This window comes from Lynx canadensis, chromosome B4 (assembly GCF_007474595.2).
Source record: "Lynx canadensis isolate LIC74 chromosome B4, mLynCan4.pri.v2, whole genome shotgun sequence".
Taxonomy (NCBI): Eukaryota; Metazoa; Chordata; class Mammalia; order Carnivora; family Felidae; genus Lynx; species Lynx canadensis.
The window spans coordinates 14,492,008-14,510,810 of NC_044309.1; the positions used below are offsets into that span (position 1 = coordinate 14,492,008).

Below are 18,803 nucleotides of genomic sequence, written 5' to 3' on the forward strand. Positions count from 1 at the left end.
GATTCTCAGTGGCATCTATAGCTTACTCATTTATAATAGGGCCTTGAATTTACATAGCATGACAGTAACCAAGAATGGCACATGACATCCAGACTGAGAATCTGTGGGCACTTTATCTTTAAGAATGGCAACATCGGTTGGGGCGCCTGGGTGGCTCAGTTGGTTAACTGTCTGACTTCAGCTCGGGTCATGATGTCACAGTTCGTGGGTTCGAGCCCCACGTTGTGGTCTGTGCTGACAGCTTGGAGCCTGGATCCTGCTTCAGATTCTGTCTGCCTCTCTTCCTCTCCTGGCTCGAGTCTCTCTCTCAAAAATAAATAAACACTAAAAAAAAATTTTTTTAAAAGAATGGCAATGTTGGGGCACCTGAGTGGCTCAGTCAGTTGAGCACCTGACTCCTAATTTCGGTGCAGGTCACGATCTCACGTTTAGTGGGATTGAGTCCCACATCGGGCTCTGCATTGATAGTGCGGAGGCTGCTTGGGATTCTCTCTCTCCCTCCCTTCTCTACCCTTCCCTGGCTTGCGTGTGTGCTTTCTCTAAATAAATAAATAAATAAATAAATAAATAAATAAATAAAATTTTTTTTTTTTAATTTTTTTTTCAATGTTTTTATTTTATTTTTGGGACAGAGAGAGACAGAGCATGAACGGGGGAGGGGCAGAGAGAGAGGGAGACACAGAATCGGAAACAGGCTCCAGGCTCCAAGCCATCAGCCCAGAGCCCGACGTGGGGCTCGAACTCACGGACCGCGAGATCGTGACCTGGCTGAAGTCGGACGCTTAACCGACTGCGCCACCCAGGCGCCCCATCTTGTATCTTTTTTTTTTTTTTTAATTTTTTTTTTCAACGTTTATTTATTTTTGGGACAGAGAGAGACAGAGCATGAACGGGGGAGGGGCAGAGAGAGAGGGAGACGCAGAATCGGAAACAGGCTCCAGGCTCTGAGCCATCAGCCCAGAGCCCGACGCGGGGCTCGAACCCACGGACCGCGAGATCGTGACCTGGCTGAAGTCGGACGCTTAACCCACTGCGCCACCCAGGCGCCCCTAAAATTTTTAAAAAAGAACGGCAATATTAAGATAATGGACTCACTTTTTTGATGCAGTCTAAAGACTGAAGACTATACTGCCTAATAAAAAAAGAAATAACGTGCATAGTAATTTTTAAGAACATCGAGAAATAACAAATTATCCCTGGACTATTCCTGTGTTTGTAACTACCATGTTAAATTTGATCAGCAGGGGACCAAAAAGGTCCTTTCCTCACAAGTATTCTTGGTTTTTTTATTAACGTGGCCAAAAAAAAAGAAAAAAGAAAAAAGGACTCTAAGTGTTGTCACAGAGCTTTGCTATGGACTGGAACGAACGTGTTTCCAGGAAGGAGGCAGTATCCTGCAGGGCACAGTGTTGACCCAAGGGAGAGCCGAAAGGGTTCAGGGCAGGGTGAAGTAAAGGAAGGGCACACACGGAGTTACTCGGGGCCCCATAAAACACCACGTGGCTCCCGGGCCGGAAAAGCCCTTGTGTGTGTTGTGTTACCATCTGTTGAAAGAAACGTGTCTGCGCATATCCCAATGACCGCCGTGGGATTTTGTTTTGTTTTGTTTTGACTAAAGCGTGGGCTTCCTTATTTGGGACATCACACCATGTCGTGGACTCACGTTCTTTTTCAGTCCCACCTCTCCTTTTTTTTTTTTTTTTTCCCCTAAATCACTCTGATAAGTCCAGTCCATTGAGGTTGGAAATTATGAATGGCGGTCCTGATCGTTACTTTCTCTTCACAGCTCGGCTGATGGGTAAAGTAAGATTGGCATTCAAATATACTTTCAGAATACATCCAGAGTGCAACCCTTTTACTTCCTGCCACAGCTATTGCTCTGGCCCAAGGCACTGTCCTGCCCCACCTGGCTTAGGGCAGTGGACCCCCAGAAGGCCTCACGGCTGCCGAGACCCACCAGACAGAGCGTGTCTGATGAAACCCAAGTCAGAGGCCATTCCCTTACTTAGAATCCCCCAGTGGCTCACGAGATGTGTCCTTCTTGGAAACAGACTCATCCTGTCCATAGCATAGTCTGCGAGGCACTGGGTAAGGCAGTTTATAGATGCAGTGGCTCACAAAGTTTTCTGATCCTGTGCCCTCATCACCTCTCCAAGCCTCTTTCACATTCCTTGGCTTCTAGCAGCCCCCACCTCCAGAAACCTGAGCACTCTTTCCCCTTGACCCCAGCACCTGTAGATCTTTCCTCAACTTTCCTCAACCTTAACACCACGGTCTTCCCTATCTACCCCATTTGATATCACCACCTTCCCAATATTCCCTACCTCCCCTAATAGACTGTCTTTTAGAGAAGTTTTCAGTTCAGAGCAAACTTAAGCAGAAAATACAGAGATTTCCTGTACATTCCTGTTGCCATACGCACAGCCTTCCCCCCATCAGTGTCCCCTACTCGTGTGGTGTGTGTGTTACTGTCCATGAACCTAAGGGACCCATCATCATCACCCAGACCCTATCGTTTACTGGCCTCACTCTTGGACTGAACACTCTGTGGATTTTTAAACTTTTTAATGTTTATTTTTGAGAGAGAGAGAGGCAAGTGGGGGAGGGGCAGACAGAGAGAGGGAGAGACAGAATCCAAAGCAGGTTCCAGGCTCTGAGCTCTCAGCACAGAGCCTGACGTGGGGCTCAAACTCACGAGCACTGAGATCCTGACCTGAGCCCAAGCTGGACGTTTAACCGACTGAGCCACCCAAGTGCCCTGAACATTCTGTAGATTTGGACAAATGTGTAATGACCTGGATCCCACACTGTAGTGTCTTACAGAGTTGTCTCACTGCCCTAAAAATCCTCTCGTCTCTGGCCTTTGAACACCCCTCTTCTCCCCACTGACCGCTGGCAACCACTAATCTTTTCCCTGTCTCCATAGTTTTGCCTTTTCCAGGATGTCATCTAGTTGGAGAGATACAGTTATATAGCCTTTCAGGTCAGTTTCTTTCACTCAGGAATATGCCTTTAAGATTCCTCCCTGTCTTTTCATGCTTGATAGCTCATTTCTTTTTAGCACTGAACAGTGCTTCTGGTTTTTGTTTTTTTCTTCCTATCTAGTGCTCATCATCATCTCAATGCATTTTATTTGACTCATTTGTTTTCCGTCTGGAATTTCCACTTCCCCATGTCTAGTATAGCCCTAATGGGGGGGGGGGGTTCTATTTTGTTCTCTGCCATATCCCAGTGCCTAGAACAGTGCTAGTGTGCTAGATGCTAGATGCTCGATGCTCAAGAAATATATGTTGAATGGAAGAAAAAAGATATTTTCCAAAAGGTACAAAAGTGACTAAATGTATCTCCATTCATATGACACCACATAATATATAAAGTACGTTTCTGTCTACACGAAGGTCATAGCTAATGTCTTTCAAAGATGTTATCTAAAATGCTTGCTTAATCCAGACCCTGGGATGTAGTCAGACTTCTGCAGGTACTTGATTTCTATAAAAATGTGAGCTCTCTGAGAGCAGAGATCTATCTTGCCTCATTTGCCACTATATTCTGGGCACCGAGAATAATGCCTGGCACACAGTAGGTGTTCCAACGATATTTATTGGATGGATAATCATTCTATCTCAACGTATTGGCTTTCTTATTTAATCATTTGTTTTATCTATCGAGTAGGTGGTTTTAGTGAACCAAAGAGATGTTTAATAATAGTTTATTTTTGAAGTAATGACTTAAACACAACCATAATTTGTTACGGTGTTTGGTCCAAACTCAAGCATGATTTACTGCTATCATCTGAAAAACTAATATTATTTCATCTTTTCCATGGGTGTTACTAGTCTGTTGGTTAAAACAATGTCAGGAGAAAAAAATGTTTATTTATGTGCACATGTTTTATGAATGTATCACATGCTAAGGGGTAACGACAGACAGATGAGCAAATGCTTCAATGGCTTTGGATTTTGAATGGCCAAAGACTATTCAATTTATTAAATTAAAGATAGAGCTAAGTAAAATAGTCCTTTTAGAAAATAGATGTTGGGAAAAAAAAAAAAGAAAAGAAAATAGACGTTGAAAGTCTCCAGAAAGACATAAAATAGGAGGGTTATGTCCTCTTCTCCTGAACCAAAAAACAACTAAAACAAGAGAGTCTCTGTTCTGTTGAGGAAGTATGGAAGGATCTACTTCATGAAGGAAAAAAAAAATACAACGTCTCTGTGGATGAATATAACATATGGTGAGTGAGGAAGTTCTTATAAACTTACCCATCATTGTTAACATCTGACACTGTGACTGTATATCCAAAATAAGATGCCATCTGTGAAGGGAAACCAGAAGATGACATAGTTTATGTTCAAAAATAATTTTTATAGTCCTCTCTCAATTTTCCCTGAAGGATGAATCTCATTGCGGCAGACTTTTGCAGTGCATTCATAGAGTCCTGGACATGGACAGAGTCTTAAAGTCATTTAGTCTGATCCAACGCATAATTTCCCTCTCAGTACCTCTGACATCTGCTTGGACATCCTCTGCAGATGTTCAACAATCCACTCATTCAATCTGTGGACACAATTATCAGAATTTTCTTTGCAAAACTGGCCGCTCTGTGACTTCTAGTCCTTACTCCTATCTACTTCTGCAATCTTGAACCTCATAGAGTAAGTTTAATTCCACTTCCATATGAAATTTCATATGGAAATATTTGCAGCTGGAGCACCAGCTTCTTTCTTAGAGTTACCACATGTGATACCAAAGAACAGATGATACCCCATGAACGCACAGCCAGGAGAAGCCTTAAGTAGGATTTACACTCTTAGCTTTGGGTTAAATCATTGAAATATAAAAGTGGCTTTAATTTCAAGGGAAATCATGTCTCAGTATCAATTCACATTGAGTTTATTGTCCACTAAGGTTTCTAAGTCTCTTCTGAGTATAAGTAGTGTTCCACAATCTCTCCACATTTTAGCTCTTAAGATGTTGTTTTTCAAGCTATGTTTTCAACATTTACTGTCTTTTCAGATTTGGCCCATCGTTTGAGCTTGTCAGGATTTTTTTTTGTTTCCATATTTCGGCATCAAGTGCTTTAGCTGACTTAGTCTCGCGTAATCTACTAATTTAATTAGTCTACATTCCACGAGAAAGGGTGCTCCACAGAGGGCAGACTTTGGTCTGTGTTGTTCACTCTTCTGTCTGCGCTGCCTGACCACGGCCCAGCTCAGAGTAGGTGCCAGATACTCTTTGCAGAGGGACTAAATACATGGGTTAACAAGAGTCACTCAATAGTTAACGTCTCCTACCTCTTTTCTCCCCTCCAAACATACATGGCTGCTAGAGACTGAATGCTTGTGTCTCTCCCTTCCCCCCCCAAAATCAAATATTGACCCTAACCCCCAATATGATGGTATTAGGAGGTGAGGCCTTTGAGAAGTGATGAGATTATGAGGGTGGGGCCCTCATGATGGGGTTAGTGCCCTTATAAAAGAGACCCCAGAGAGCTCTGAAGCCCTCCTTACACCATCTGAGGACATAAGACTATGGCCATGTATATGAATCAGGAAGCCAGCTCTCACCAGATACTGAATCTGCCTACCCCTTGATCCCAGGCTTCCCAGTCTTCCAGAACTGTGAGACACAAACATTTGGTTTTTTTTAGCCACCCAATCTGTGGCATTTTTATAATAGTATTCTAAAGACTAAGATACAGGTACCAGGTGCAAAAGGCTCTTGGCAGAGGGAACAAATGCACGAGATAACTGTGCAGTAACTCAGTTCTCCCACCTCACTTCTCTATTCCAACCATCTACAGTGAAATTCTTACTCCTAGTGTGGCACTGTGTGACCTTCACTCAGAGGAATTTCATCCCTCACGCACTGAATTCTGAAGTTCAAGACTGAACAGCTAGATGGTATGGAGGGCACGAAGTTATAGACAGGCCAAATTTAATAATATTTAAAGACCTTCTAATGATAAAAATGTGAAACAGAGCTGGGCAAAAGAGAAGTCTTGCCACATTTTCAATAAACCATTAAATACCGTCACTTGAGAATAGTTAAAAAGTTGTAAGTTCATTCAGGTTCACTATTGTCCCAGCCTTCCGTCTCCATATTTACCGTAACAGTTCATGAGAGACATTGCCAAACACTTTGTTGAAAACTGCTGAGTAATGGATAGACTAAAGCCCCAATTTGGGGGGAGAATACAAAAAATGTGCCATGCTCATTAAAAAACTCTTATCAATCAAAATTGCTTGACAATGACATTACTGCAAATCTGTATCTCTAGCTAAGAGGGGAGCATCTAAGGATCTTCAACCATGATCCAGGAGGCCAAGATGTAACTTGGCCAGACTCTAATGTGAGGCTTCCTAGAAATTCAGCAGTGTGGGTTTCTGGTTATGGGTTGCCCAGAGAAACTGATTCACTCATGATGGCTCCCTAAACCATATCACATTCGTTGTTTAAAGAAATGTGCCAAATTTCCACAGATCACAGTACCCAGGAAAACTCAGGGTGGTGAATGAAGTATGACCTCAGAGAATGACAGGCAATTAAGCTTTTCTTAATAAGACCTCGGCCAGTAACAGTGGGTGAGGAGTGATATCTGGCCCCTGGAAGGAAGGGATCAGAATCAGGAAGCTTGTGAACCCCCACATAATGTTGCTTTGGGTGGAGGCTCCAGTCACAGTGAGGAAGAGAGACAGAGTACAAGCCCATTGATTCCGACTGATACAGTGAGACCTAGGAGAAACCTTTGTCTTCTCAGAGGGAAGGCATATACCTGGAACTCACCACCAAGCACGCTCCATACAGGACCAGAACATAACAGGATTGCTCTCAGATCCTAGCAGTTAGCGACATTACAACAGGAGAGCTGGGATCCTGTCTGTCAGAGGCATGGTTATATTCCCAGGGCCCGCAACAGTTCCTAGCACATAGTAGGTGCTCAGTAAACATTTCTTTTATGAATGAATAAATGGTATGAACATTGCAATTTACTATGAGTACCGAGTGACATTATTTGATATTAAAAGGTCTTCACCTGTTCACCAGTGAAATTCTGAATAAAAGTCATATCTGTAGAGTTAATGATTGAAACCTGAAATCATAGAAATGAGATAGGTTATATCATTTGACAGAATTGGAGAAAAAAACCCACATTTTAAATTATAACTTAAATCAGTTTTAAATTTGGGGGAAGAGTGGTAAACAGTTAATGCTATGTAAAACAAAAATGCAATCCCATAAGAATGAGCTTTAAAAAATCCAACTGAACTTTTATTTATGGTTAAGTCTCTGACATTCTCAGATAAAATGCATGCTTACTAATCTGAAAAGGGAAAACAGAAATTGAATTCAACTGAATGCTCACAGCAATTAACCTGCTGGCCAGTTAATTCACCTAATTATGATTTTTATCCAAATTCACTTCTGTGTTTATGTTATGAAAAATTGATGATTATGGCTCTTTGCAAAAAAAAAAAAAAAAAAGGTTAAAATTAAAAATGCTACCCAGATAGCAAAAATATTACTTTTAATTCTCTTCAGATATTACATTTACTAGAGTTTTAAAATAATAAACATTATTTAAAATATAACCTTTTCTGGTCACAAGGTGTCTTGATTTTCTTTTCCTACTTTGGGGTAACTAGCTCTAATGGGTTTGAATAGTGTCCCTCCAAAATTCACAACACCCAGAGTTTCATAAGGTGACCTTATTTGGAAATAGGGTCTTTGTAGGTGAAACAGGTTCAGGAAATGGAGATGAAGTCATCCCAGATTTCGGGTGGGCCCTATGTGCAGTGACTGATGTCCTCTTGAGAAAAGGGGAGGACACACAGACACGGCTGGAGGATGGCCGTACGAGGCCAGGGGCGGAGACTGAAATCGTGCTGACATACACCAAAACCAGGTAGTGGCCACCTCAAGCCAGAATAGGTAAGAAAGAGCTTCTAGATGCACTGCAGGAAGCGTGACCCTGCCTGACGCTTTGATTCCAGACTCTGGTCTCTTGACCTGTGAGAAAATAAATCCGTGTTGTTGCAAGCCACCCAGTTTGTGGTCTTTTGTTGTGTCAGTCTTGGGAAACTAACACACTAGTGCCATAGCGATCGATTTTCTTATTTCTGTCATTGGAGCCGTATGAAAATGCTCAGCCTGTCAGCGACAGTGTCTTCTGCAGTTTGTCCTAGATTATGCACAAGGATCATGCTGGCTTCGTGGGTGGGGACCTGTGCTCCGGTCCCCATGTTCCAATGGGCCCCACCCTTGGTTTAATGCCCAGCTGGTGCTCTCCTGAAATTCTTAATAATTTGAACAAAGGGCCCTGCATTATCATTTTGCACTGGGTCCCACAAACTATGTAGTACATCCTGTACATAGATCAGGAAAAAAAAAATCTAGCCTCGTTTGTTTTTCTTCCTTTTTAGTAAGCAAGCAAGCAAGCATGGATCTGTAGGGGCTCACGATTAAAAGACATGGTAAGCCACTTAAAAGTTGCATGGAAGTGGCGCGCCTGGGTGGCTCAGTCGGTTGGGTGTCCGACTTCAGCTCAGGTCATGATCTCACAGCTCGTGAGTTCGAGCCCCGCGTCAGGCTCTGTGCTGATAGCTCGGAGCCTGGAGCCTGCTTCGGATTCTGTGTCTCCCTCTCTCTCTCTACCTTCCTCTGCTCATGCTCTGTCTGTCTGTCTCTGTCTCAAAAGTAAATAAACATTAAAAAAGTCAAATAAAAGGGAACATTTCTTTGCATGTAGAAGAAAATATTGTATGATGCATTCTTAGTACTCACATATCCAAAATTCTGTGCTCCTCTTGGAACTCCGGCAACCAGCTCTGGGGATAAAAATATTCATTTAGAAGGGGAATCACATGTATTTTTAAGCCACCCAAGAAATGAGTTAAAGAGAGTGCTTTTTACGTGAGTAACCATCACTTGAGGAGCTAGAAGTGTGAGGTCACGGGTTTGCATTTTGCTTCTGCTACAGACCACGGAAAACAGAACAGAAGTCGTCCTGTGAGATTTCCTAGCCTTCACCACCTGTCTCCAATGTGTTTCTGCCTGCGTAGCAGAAGCCTGACTTCTCAGCTCTGCATGTGATTCGTAAGTTAAACCTCTGAGTCCGATTTCTCCGGCCTTCACTGTGGTGACATCTTTTGTACTAGTGTGAAAAGTACAGCTTCTGTCACCCTCACATGGCAAAACAAGTTCGGTTACCTAAAGAAAAGCCATCATAAATGATACGAGTCTGGCCCCCTTGCAAGTGTTTGTTGGCAGCAGAATTAGCGGGTGACCTGGCAGCTTAGGGTCCCCCAGAAAGGAAGCGTCGGTAACACAAACAGAAGAGGCAACTGTGGGGAGAAAAGTCCATATAATTCAGGGCATAGTGATCCGTCTCTAGATTCAGAAGACAGTGGTTCTATTCTTGGGTCTGCCATATGCCTGGGATGAATCATTTACCCCCACTTTTTCCGGTCACCTGCAATAGTGTGGGAGTTGGGACTGGCTGGTTATCAAAGATCTTTCGGCTCTTGTTTCTACAAATCTAAACTATCCTTTGATTCATCGGGGTTAACCTTTTAGTTTAATTTAAATAGGAAGGGCCTGGAAGAGAATCCCCTTCTATTTAAATTCCCCTTCCCCTCACCTGCCGTGGAAGGTCTGGCGCGAGTTCTGGCCTCAACTACATCGGATGTGCTGTGCTCTGGCAGAGTTGGGTGCTCATGCTGTTAGCGTGAACAATCAAAGAAGGTTCGTTTGGGGATAGATGTTGGACTTTTCAGCCGTCAATCCACTCATTCAGTCAACAAACATTTATAGGCAAATGGAGTAAAAAATAGTGAGCACATTGGACAAAAATACCCTGCTCTCATGGAGCTCATGCTCTGGTTGGAAGAGACAGTCCATTTAAAAAACAGAGTTGATGAAATGGCATATTTGAAGGGGGTGAGTATGGTGAGTGGAGAAAAACCGAACAGTAAAATGGTACAGGGGGAAATGGAGGTGGGATGAGAAAGGACTTAGGCCTTATTAGGGCACAACTGGCAGGAGAGGACTTGGCAAGAAAAAGACATTGGAGCCAAAAATGAAGAAAGTGGAGATGTAAATATTATGGAGGTATTGGAAAAGTATGTTCTAGTCAGAAGGTATGGCAACTGCAAAGGTCCTGAGGTAGAAGTGTGTCTGGAGTATTCAAAGAATAGTAAAGAGACCAGGGTGGCTGGAGGGGAGGGAGTGAGGAGGAAAGGGGTAGGAAATGAGATCAAAATCTTATGAATGGAGACTTTTAGGTCATTATAAAGTCTTGGATTTCAGACTGAAGGAGTTGAAAAATCACTAGATCAAAGAAGTTACGTGATCTGACTTCTGTGTCTAAAGGACCACTTTGGTTGCTGAATTTAGAGCAGACTACAGGAGGGCAAGGGGGGAGAGAGAGAGAGAGACCAGGTAGGAGGCTACTGCAATAAAGTTGGGGGACTTGAATCTGAGTACAAGCTGTGCAGGAGGTGAGAAATGGTCAGATTCTGGTCATATTTTGAGAGTTTCGTTAGCAGGTCTACTCATAAATTGGGTATGGATGGGGTGTGAGAGAAAGAGCACAGTACAAGGCTGACTTCCAAGGTATGTGGCTCAAGCAATTGAGAGGATGGTGGACCGTGTTCTGGGGAGAAGGTCAGAAGTTCGCTCATGAGCACATTAAGTTTGAGAGAACTACTCAAACAGAGATGTTGAGTACTGAATTGAGGTTCCAGATATTAGAACACATATCCCTGAACCTGGAATTCAGCATCATCTGGAGAAATACCTGGAACCTGCAACTCAGTAGAAGCTGGAAAAACAATGAGACTGGATGAGGTTACCAAGAACTCAAAGAGGAAAGAAAGAATCCAAGTGTTTAACCCTGGGACACCTCAATGATATGAGAGAAATTAAAGGGGAATCAACAACAGAGAGGGAAGGGGGGAGGGAGAGGGAAGAGGGAGCTACAAGTGTCTGGGCAGCCAAGGGAAGAAATGAGGAGGGAATAATGAATTCTTTCAATGCTCATGATAATCAAGGAAGAGGAGGTGCATAGAGGCCACTGGTTTGCTTGACAGGAGCCATTTCAGCTGAGTGGTGAGTTGAAGACGAGAAGGCAGTAGATACAGCGGACAGAGATACAGCAGAGAAGAGTGACAGCTCTTTTGAAGCAGAGTCAATAGGTGCTTGCTGGAGGAGGGAGTGGAGTAACAAATTTACTTCTTAAGGTCAGAGAAGTATGTTTGTACAGTGGTGGGAATGATCCAAAGAAAATCATGATGTGGGAATGGTTGGAGTCCCTTCTCTGAGTCACGAGAGGCAATGGGGTGTGGTGCAAAGTGGAGAGGTTAACTTTACCCAGGGGCATGGACTGCTCAACCACAGCAATGGGAGGGAAGGTGAAGCATGTCCTTGAAGAATAAAACTGGTTTCAGAAAAACTAAGCTATCTGGACAGATTTCCAGGAAAGCTATCAGAACCGGTCGCACGCTGCTCAGTTTTCAACAGTATTTATTTGGCGTGAATTAAATTGGCATCTAACAACAAACCACCATCAAATATAATGGAGTTGACTGATTCCAGGATCAGGCCTGTCAACCAGAGGAGTCTGAAGGGACTATCCCATTTGAGATGCATGACAACCACTACTAAGCCTTCCGCAAACCTTCAGAATTTCATTTAAAAGAAATCAACCATCACACTCAGTAACGTTGGAGTCTGTCACCCCACGTAGTCACAGCACTTAGAAGTTATTAAAGGTCATGTTGGGGGCGTCTGGGTGGCTTGGTTGGTTAAGCGTCCGACTTCGGCTCAGGTCATGATCTCACGGGTTGTGAGTTCGAGCCCCGCATCAGGCTCTGTGCTGACAGCTCAGAGCCTGGAGCCTGCTTCGGATTCTGTGTCTCCCTCTCTCTCTGCCCCTCCCCTGCTCATGCTCTCTCTCTCTCTCTCTGTCTCTCAATAATAAATAAACGCTAAAAATAAATAAATAAATAAATAAATAAATAAATAAATAAATAAATAGAATGGTTTGGAGTTTTAAGACAAGTCAGAACTATCACTCAACTACAAAAAATCAGTTGGGAGAGAAAATAAGTGACTTTTCTCAGATCCATTTCAATAACTCATAGGAAAACCTTCAAAGATCTCTTAATATCCCTGGCCTTGAAATACATGACCTGGGCATCAACCCCACCAGCAAGAAGCAAAAAGGAAGCTAGTGTTTAGCGAATGTTTTCCACCCACTAAGACAATGTGCCACAAGCTTTATAATATTTCCATAATTTAACCTCTAAAAAGTAGGCATTCATACCCCTATGGACGTGTGGAGAAAATAAGGCTTAGAAAGGTTCGGTCACTGTACATAGTTGGTGAGCAGTAAGACTCAAGAACTGAGGGCCACGTCAACGTTTTTTCTACCACACCAAATGACTTTCCTAGGATTGGTGAGGGCCATATCACTTTTTTGGTTTTAGCTCACCACGTTGGACTCTAAAACAAGAACCAAAGATCTTAACCTTTTTTGAGTCATGAACACACTTGGGAAATAGATGAAAGTTATGGATCTTCTCATTGGAAAAATTCATATATATATAAAACCTTGCATATAATTTCTAGGGGTTCAAACCCTGTGAAGTCCATCCATCCCTGTACCACCCGGAATACAAGGATCCCACGTTAAGGGCTTCTAATCTACAGTACATCAGGTCACTCACTAGGTTTCAAAGAACTTCAACTCTTTCCAGTCTGCTTAAGTAAGTAGTGAACATGGGCAGTCTTGGACTTGGTGTGGTCTGATGAATGGATCCATTCTGACGAATGGATCACTCCCTGATAGTGCCTTTACTTTACATATCATTTAAAACTTGGATCCGTCTTCTAGATATTTCTCTGATCTAATGGAAAACCACTATGATTTCCTACCATGCTTCCCTGTGATGTGCTGTCATGCACCTCTAATAATTTCCTTGGGTCAGGACTGAATTTTCTCCTGGGGAACTTTCCAACAGGAGTTTAATGCCATGTTTAAAATCATTTGGCATATTTTACAATTTCCTTTGCTAAATCACTGAGTGATTAGAAGATTTGACTTTTCTAAGGTACTAGGAATTTAATTTTATCTCTGATGGACTCTAACCCAAGAATTCTTTCTCATTATAGCTAATATTTAAATAGTATTTGTTACGTATCAGTATTATACTGTTCTATGAATGTAGGATTAGCTCACTTAATCCTAAGAATCCTATGATATAGATGGTACTATCATCTTCATTGTTGTCATCATCAACACCATCCTCCTCCTCCTCGCATTATTACCATCATCATCATCACCAACATCATCATCATTACCATCACCACTATCTCTCTTTTAGAAATAAAGAAATGGAGGCACTGAGATGTTAGGTAACTAGGTCACAGACCTGGTAGATGGCAAAGTCAGGGTTGAAACCCAAGTGGTTTAGCTCCAAAGTCTATGCTTTAACTACCACAACAGATTGTCTTTTAAAATCTTGAAGAAAAAAATGTGTGGAAAGAGAGAGCCTTTAAGAATTAGCTTGTATTCAGGGGTGCCTGGGTGACTCAGTTGGTTCAGCATCCAACTTTGGCTCAGGTCATGGTCTCATGGCTCATGAGTCTGAACGCCATGTCGGGCTCTGTGCTGACAGCTCAGAGCCTGGAGCCTCCTTCGGATCCTGTGTCTCCCTCTCTCTCCACCCCTCCTCCACTTGTGCTCTGTCTCTCAAAACTGAATAAAGGTTTAAAAAAATTAAAAAAAAAAACTATCTTGTATTTAAAAGAAAAGTATTCTTTTAAAGAAAAAAAAAACACAAAATCTCTGTGTTCAATCCCTACCTCACGGCATAAAGAATGTTTTATTCTCTGTGAATTTATGCTTTGTAAATCTTTTTGAGATGAAACAGTTAAAAGAGCTCTGGAGCGCCTGGGTGGCTCAGTTGGTTGAGCGTCTGACTCTTGATTTCAGCTCAGATCAAGATCCCAGGATCATGGGATCAAGCCCTACATTGGGCTCCATGCTGAGCTTGGAGCCTGCTTAGGATTCTCTTTGTCTCTCTCTCTCTCTCTCTCTCCCTCTCCCTCTGCCCTTCCTCCCTGCTCGTTCTCTCTCTACAATACAATACAATACAATACAATACAATACAATACGCTCTGATGATTTCCAGGGATGGCCCACATTTCATTTACTCTTAATTCTTTGTGAATTCATTAAAACACACTAGTGAAAAGCAGTTAAGGTTCATATGAAACAAGATGGAAATACTGATTGATTGATGATTCATTCATTCAATAAATATTACCAGTCTTGTATAGGATAGGTATTGCCAGGGACTGAATGTTTGTGTACCCCCAAAATTCGTATGTTGAAACCTAACCCTTAATGTGATAGTCTTAGGAGACAGGGCCCCTGGGAGGTGATGAGGTCATGGGGCTTACATTAGTTTTATGTTTAGAACTTTATCCTCCCACTTACTACAATTGTTTATCAGGTATTTTGTGCTCGCCGTTTAATGCCCGTCAGCCCCACTGGGACTATAAACTCTGAGATTGAGGACCATCTTTTTGCCTCTGTGTGTTCAACATTTAACACATAGCCTGGCACATAGCAGGTGCTCAAGAAAAACTGGAAGAATGAATGAATGGCAAATTCCTTAGGAGGGAGAAAAATGAGATCACACAGGAGTTTACAGAAGGAAGTGAAAGAAGGAGATGACATTTGAAATTGTACTAAAAAAAAAAAAAGTAGCATCTAACCTGTCGAAATTAGAGTAGCTACAGATTCAGGGGACGGAAACCAGAGATGGCAGCCATTATAAGGTATAGAGGACAGAGGTGAGGGGCTTATATGAGAACAGGAGTTAATTCATTCTGTTATTTTGAGCTTGAGCATGTCCAAAGGGGAAAAGGAAATAATGTAGAGGTGTTGGGCTGGAGCCCGGGAGGGAGTTTAGTAGGGACACGTCCAATGTGAATGTCCAGAAATTAAAGATGGGGGATCTTGACTTTTCAAATGTGATCTGTCACTAATAGCATGGCTTTTGTGTAGGCCATTTTTTTAAGTTTATTTTTTTTTTAATTTATTTTGAGAGAGCTATAGAGAGCAAATGGGGGAGGGGCAGAGAGAGAGGGAGACAATACCAAGCAGACTCCCCACTGTCAGCCCAGAGCCCACTGTGGGGCTCAGACTCTCAAACTGCGAGATCATGACCTGAGCCAAAATCAAAGAGTTGGACACTTAACTGACCGAACCACCCAGGCGCCCGTCTGTGGGCCATTTAATCACCTGTATTTTTCTCATGCATAATATGGGATTATTGGACTTGTTTTGTATTGCTTAACTCGATTTTATAACGATTGACATTCAGTATTATGAAGTTATTTAAGACTTAAAATGCTGTCCTGAAGTGTATTTGGTTTGTTTTTCTACATAATATTATCATACACATTCTGGGATTCCATTATTATACATTTGTGTAGCAAAGAAAATCACATTTATAACAGGGCTTTTCAGGTCCTTTTACCTTTCCCCGTGCTTTATAAATGACTTACATCCAATAATGTCTCTCACCTTGCTCAGAGTCTCCAGTGAATTCCCCAGCAGCAACTGAATATCCTGGGTTAAAGAAAAGGAAAACTAGTCACATGTTTGAAGGCTTTACAAATGAGCTTTATCTAGAAAAATGAAAGAACTTCCATAGTACTGCTTTGGTCAGAAATTTCAACAAATATTGTCACATAAAAGCTTAGGGTTCTGTGATGGGAAAAAAACAGTGAAACGAACGCTTCCGTACTAAATCCTGGAAGCATAATCGATCCGCTTCTTCTGAACATGGCAACACAATCAGATTGTGAGGAATACTTCATCATCCCCCTTAAAGAGTAAATGGTGGCCATTGTACCTGAAGGTCGCTGATTCATCAGGATCAGACATGATACTCGGAAAGTATCTTTTGTGCTCAACATTTGCTATTTCTGATCACCAAGAAGGTATATTTCCTAATTTCTTTAATGATGGTTTTCCACAAATGTCACTTAGCTCTAAAGTGAGGTGAGGTGAAACACATAACTGCATTTTGCTTCATTTATCAAGCAATCAAAATGCCTATAGGATACTAAAGGTGGGAGACAACCGCGGCACATTGACATTGTATGGTTTCTGCATAATACGTTTTGACAACATTCAAGCAACTGGAAGGTCTTTTGTTGTTGCTCTAAAAGCTGGAAAGGACGGCCAACATGTTGCCCCTATAGCACTGGGCAGCCCCACTAATTCATAGTCTCTACAACTGGCAAAATATTTTATGTGCAAGACACTTTTACAGTTAGTGTTTGATTGCATAACTGGATACTACAGCCTAAATCAAAACATTGAAAGTAACCATCGAAATTCCCCCATTAAATAAGAAATTGACTTTGGGGCTGAGGCCAATGTTTTATTGTGTGAAAGTCATATCCTTCTAGAGTAATTTATTGAAATTTTTAAAATAAAAAATGGTTGCTGAATTTGAAGCGAGAGTCTGTTACAGAGCCTATAAAATAGGCTGAACCAAAAGAGAAGACTTATATGCCATGGCTGAATAAAAGGAAAGTCTATTCTCAGCTAGTAAGAAAAGAAAATTTGCACAAGCTGCCAAAGAACAGCGGATAAGTGAGGAATAAAGTTTGCACCTACATTTAATAAGTTTGCCTTTTGAGAAACAACAAATGTGCTAAATAATGAATCTCACCAAGGTAACTGTCATCATAGGAAGCTGGAGCCACGTCTGTCTGTTTCTCTCGAGCCAATTTCCTTAGGATATCCTTGAACGAGTAATTCGCAATGATATCTGCAATACTGGCAGTGATCACCTGACCTGTGTCCAAACAAATGGATGCATTAGCTGAATGAATGCAAGAGGCAGGCCCTCTCTGAGCAGACACAGAACATCTGAAAAACACATACTCCCTTGAAAACAATAATGGAATTGCTTGCGTGTTTGAAGATGAATTTTCCCACCTGCTACTAGAACTGCAGGTAAAGTTGGTTATGGCTGGTAGAGCCTTCCATTCTGACAGAAGAACCAAAGATCACTACATAATATTATCTGTCTTCCTGCTGCCTTCACAATACATACTCCCTCTACCTCCAAATGATAAAAATATCTGAGTAAAGATACCTGTAGGCAAAGCTTATGGATTAAAATTTTAATCTGGAACATTGCAGATAGAAGAAGCATCATATGACTTGGAGATCATCTAGCCAAATATAACCTCATATGGGTGGGGAAACTGAGGCGCAAAGAGCATGAATGCATTCTCTAAGGTCATGTGGTTTTGCTATTACGGTATCTGGCATTACAAACAAGGTCTCCTTTGGCATTCTGTTAAGACTTTTTGTAGTCTCACAAAATACAGATTAAATCTAGATACTTAATAAATAGATTATGAAATCTATCACTTATGTTAAAGGAAAGAAAGGGGTGCCTGGGTGGCTCGGTTGGTTATGCGTCCAACTTCAGCTCAGGTCATGATCTCACGGTTTGTGAGTCTGAGCCCCACATCGGGCTCTGTGCTGACAACTCAGAGCCTGGAGCCTGCTTCAGATTCTGTGCCTCCCTCTCTCTCTGCCTCTCTTCCACTTGTGCTCTGTCTCTCTCTCTCTCAAAAATAAATAAAATGTAAAAAAAAAAAAAAAAGGAAGGAATTGCATAGTTTTTGAGCCATTTATTTTTTTATGGTAAAATGTATACAGAGAGCATAAAATTATGACAACAGGAGGCAGTGAGGTCCCGCGAGATCCAGAATTTTAGCAAAAAAAAAAAACCAAACAAAACAAAAAAACAAAAAAATGGAATCCAAGGCTGGCAACAATGATAGGGTAAGAACTTCGGCTAATATCTCCCAAATAAAGTCACTATTAAAAGTCTTGAAATACGATTGTATTTGGGGTGGTCAAATATCCAAAAGATAGCCAGCTATTTTCCACAATTTCCATGCATTCTCATATTTATGATGGATATCTAAGGGAAAAGTGTGATCTCATTCTTTTGGGGAGAAAACTGGAGATATGCTTTTAAGAAACTTACATTTAATAGTAATTTTAAAGCCAAATGATTCTTTGGGACTTCACTGATAATTCATAGTCTTTCTGTTTGAAGTCCAAGAGGAATAAAACTATCAAATCTGGCCATAAATATTTCCCAATGACTCTGTCTGAAATGACTGTTCTGATATTAAGACAACGATATTCACACATGTACTTCTGAACAATGTCTGTAGAATCTGCCAATTTTCTCTGGGTTAAGGCTAAATCCCCCCTTTCCTCCTACATACACACTGCCTTTGCTTTTTTCCTTTAGTTGCTTCTAAAAACATTATAACCTTAAGCCTAAAAAGATTTTTACATTACCTATTACAGACAATGCTTCTATATCTCCTTGGTATGGCTACTTTTCAGCAAATCATCTGTATCAGATATTTTTTTTTAACTTAAGGAAAGAAAAGAATTCTCTGAGTGAATTAGAAGCAAATCTTTTAAACACATACTTTTTATTTCATAACCACCTACTCCATAAATTATATTGTTTTTCAATCTGCAAAATAATTTTTAAGACTGAAATGTTTATTATTTGATATTCATAGTTGTACATGGATGAATTAAGCTTAACAGTAATTTCACATACCATTTTATCATAAACCCATATCCTGGATCTCTTCTTGGCTTTTTAAAAAGTGTCTGTGGTTTTATATTATTATATTTTTTTTATTTTCACTACTGTGTAGTTAACATATAG

The 18,803-nt window shown here is 41.4% G+C and overlaps 1 protein-coding gene across 1 annotated transcript in view; it reads right to left on the reverse strand.

Moving 5' to 3' along the window:
- Positions 1 to 18,803, reverse strand: part of ITGA8 (integrin subunit alpha 8) — a 188,166-nt gene that overhangs the window by 123,564 nt on the left and 45,799 nt on the right. Inside the window, 5 exon segments of the mRNA XM_032593834.1 lie at positions 4,263 to 4,315; positions 7,037 to 7,093; positions 8,785 to 8,828; positions 15,599 to 15,643; positions 16,758 to 16,883. Coding sequence (XP_032449725.1) covers positions 4,263 to 4,315; positions 7,037 to 7,093; positions 8,785 to 8,828; positions 15,599 to 15,643; positions 16,758 to 16,883 — 325 coding nt within the window.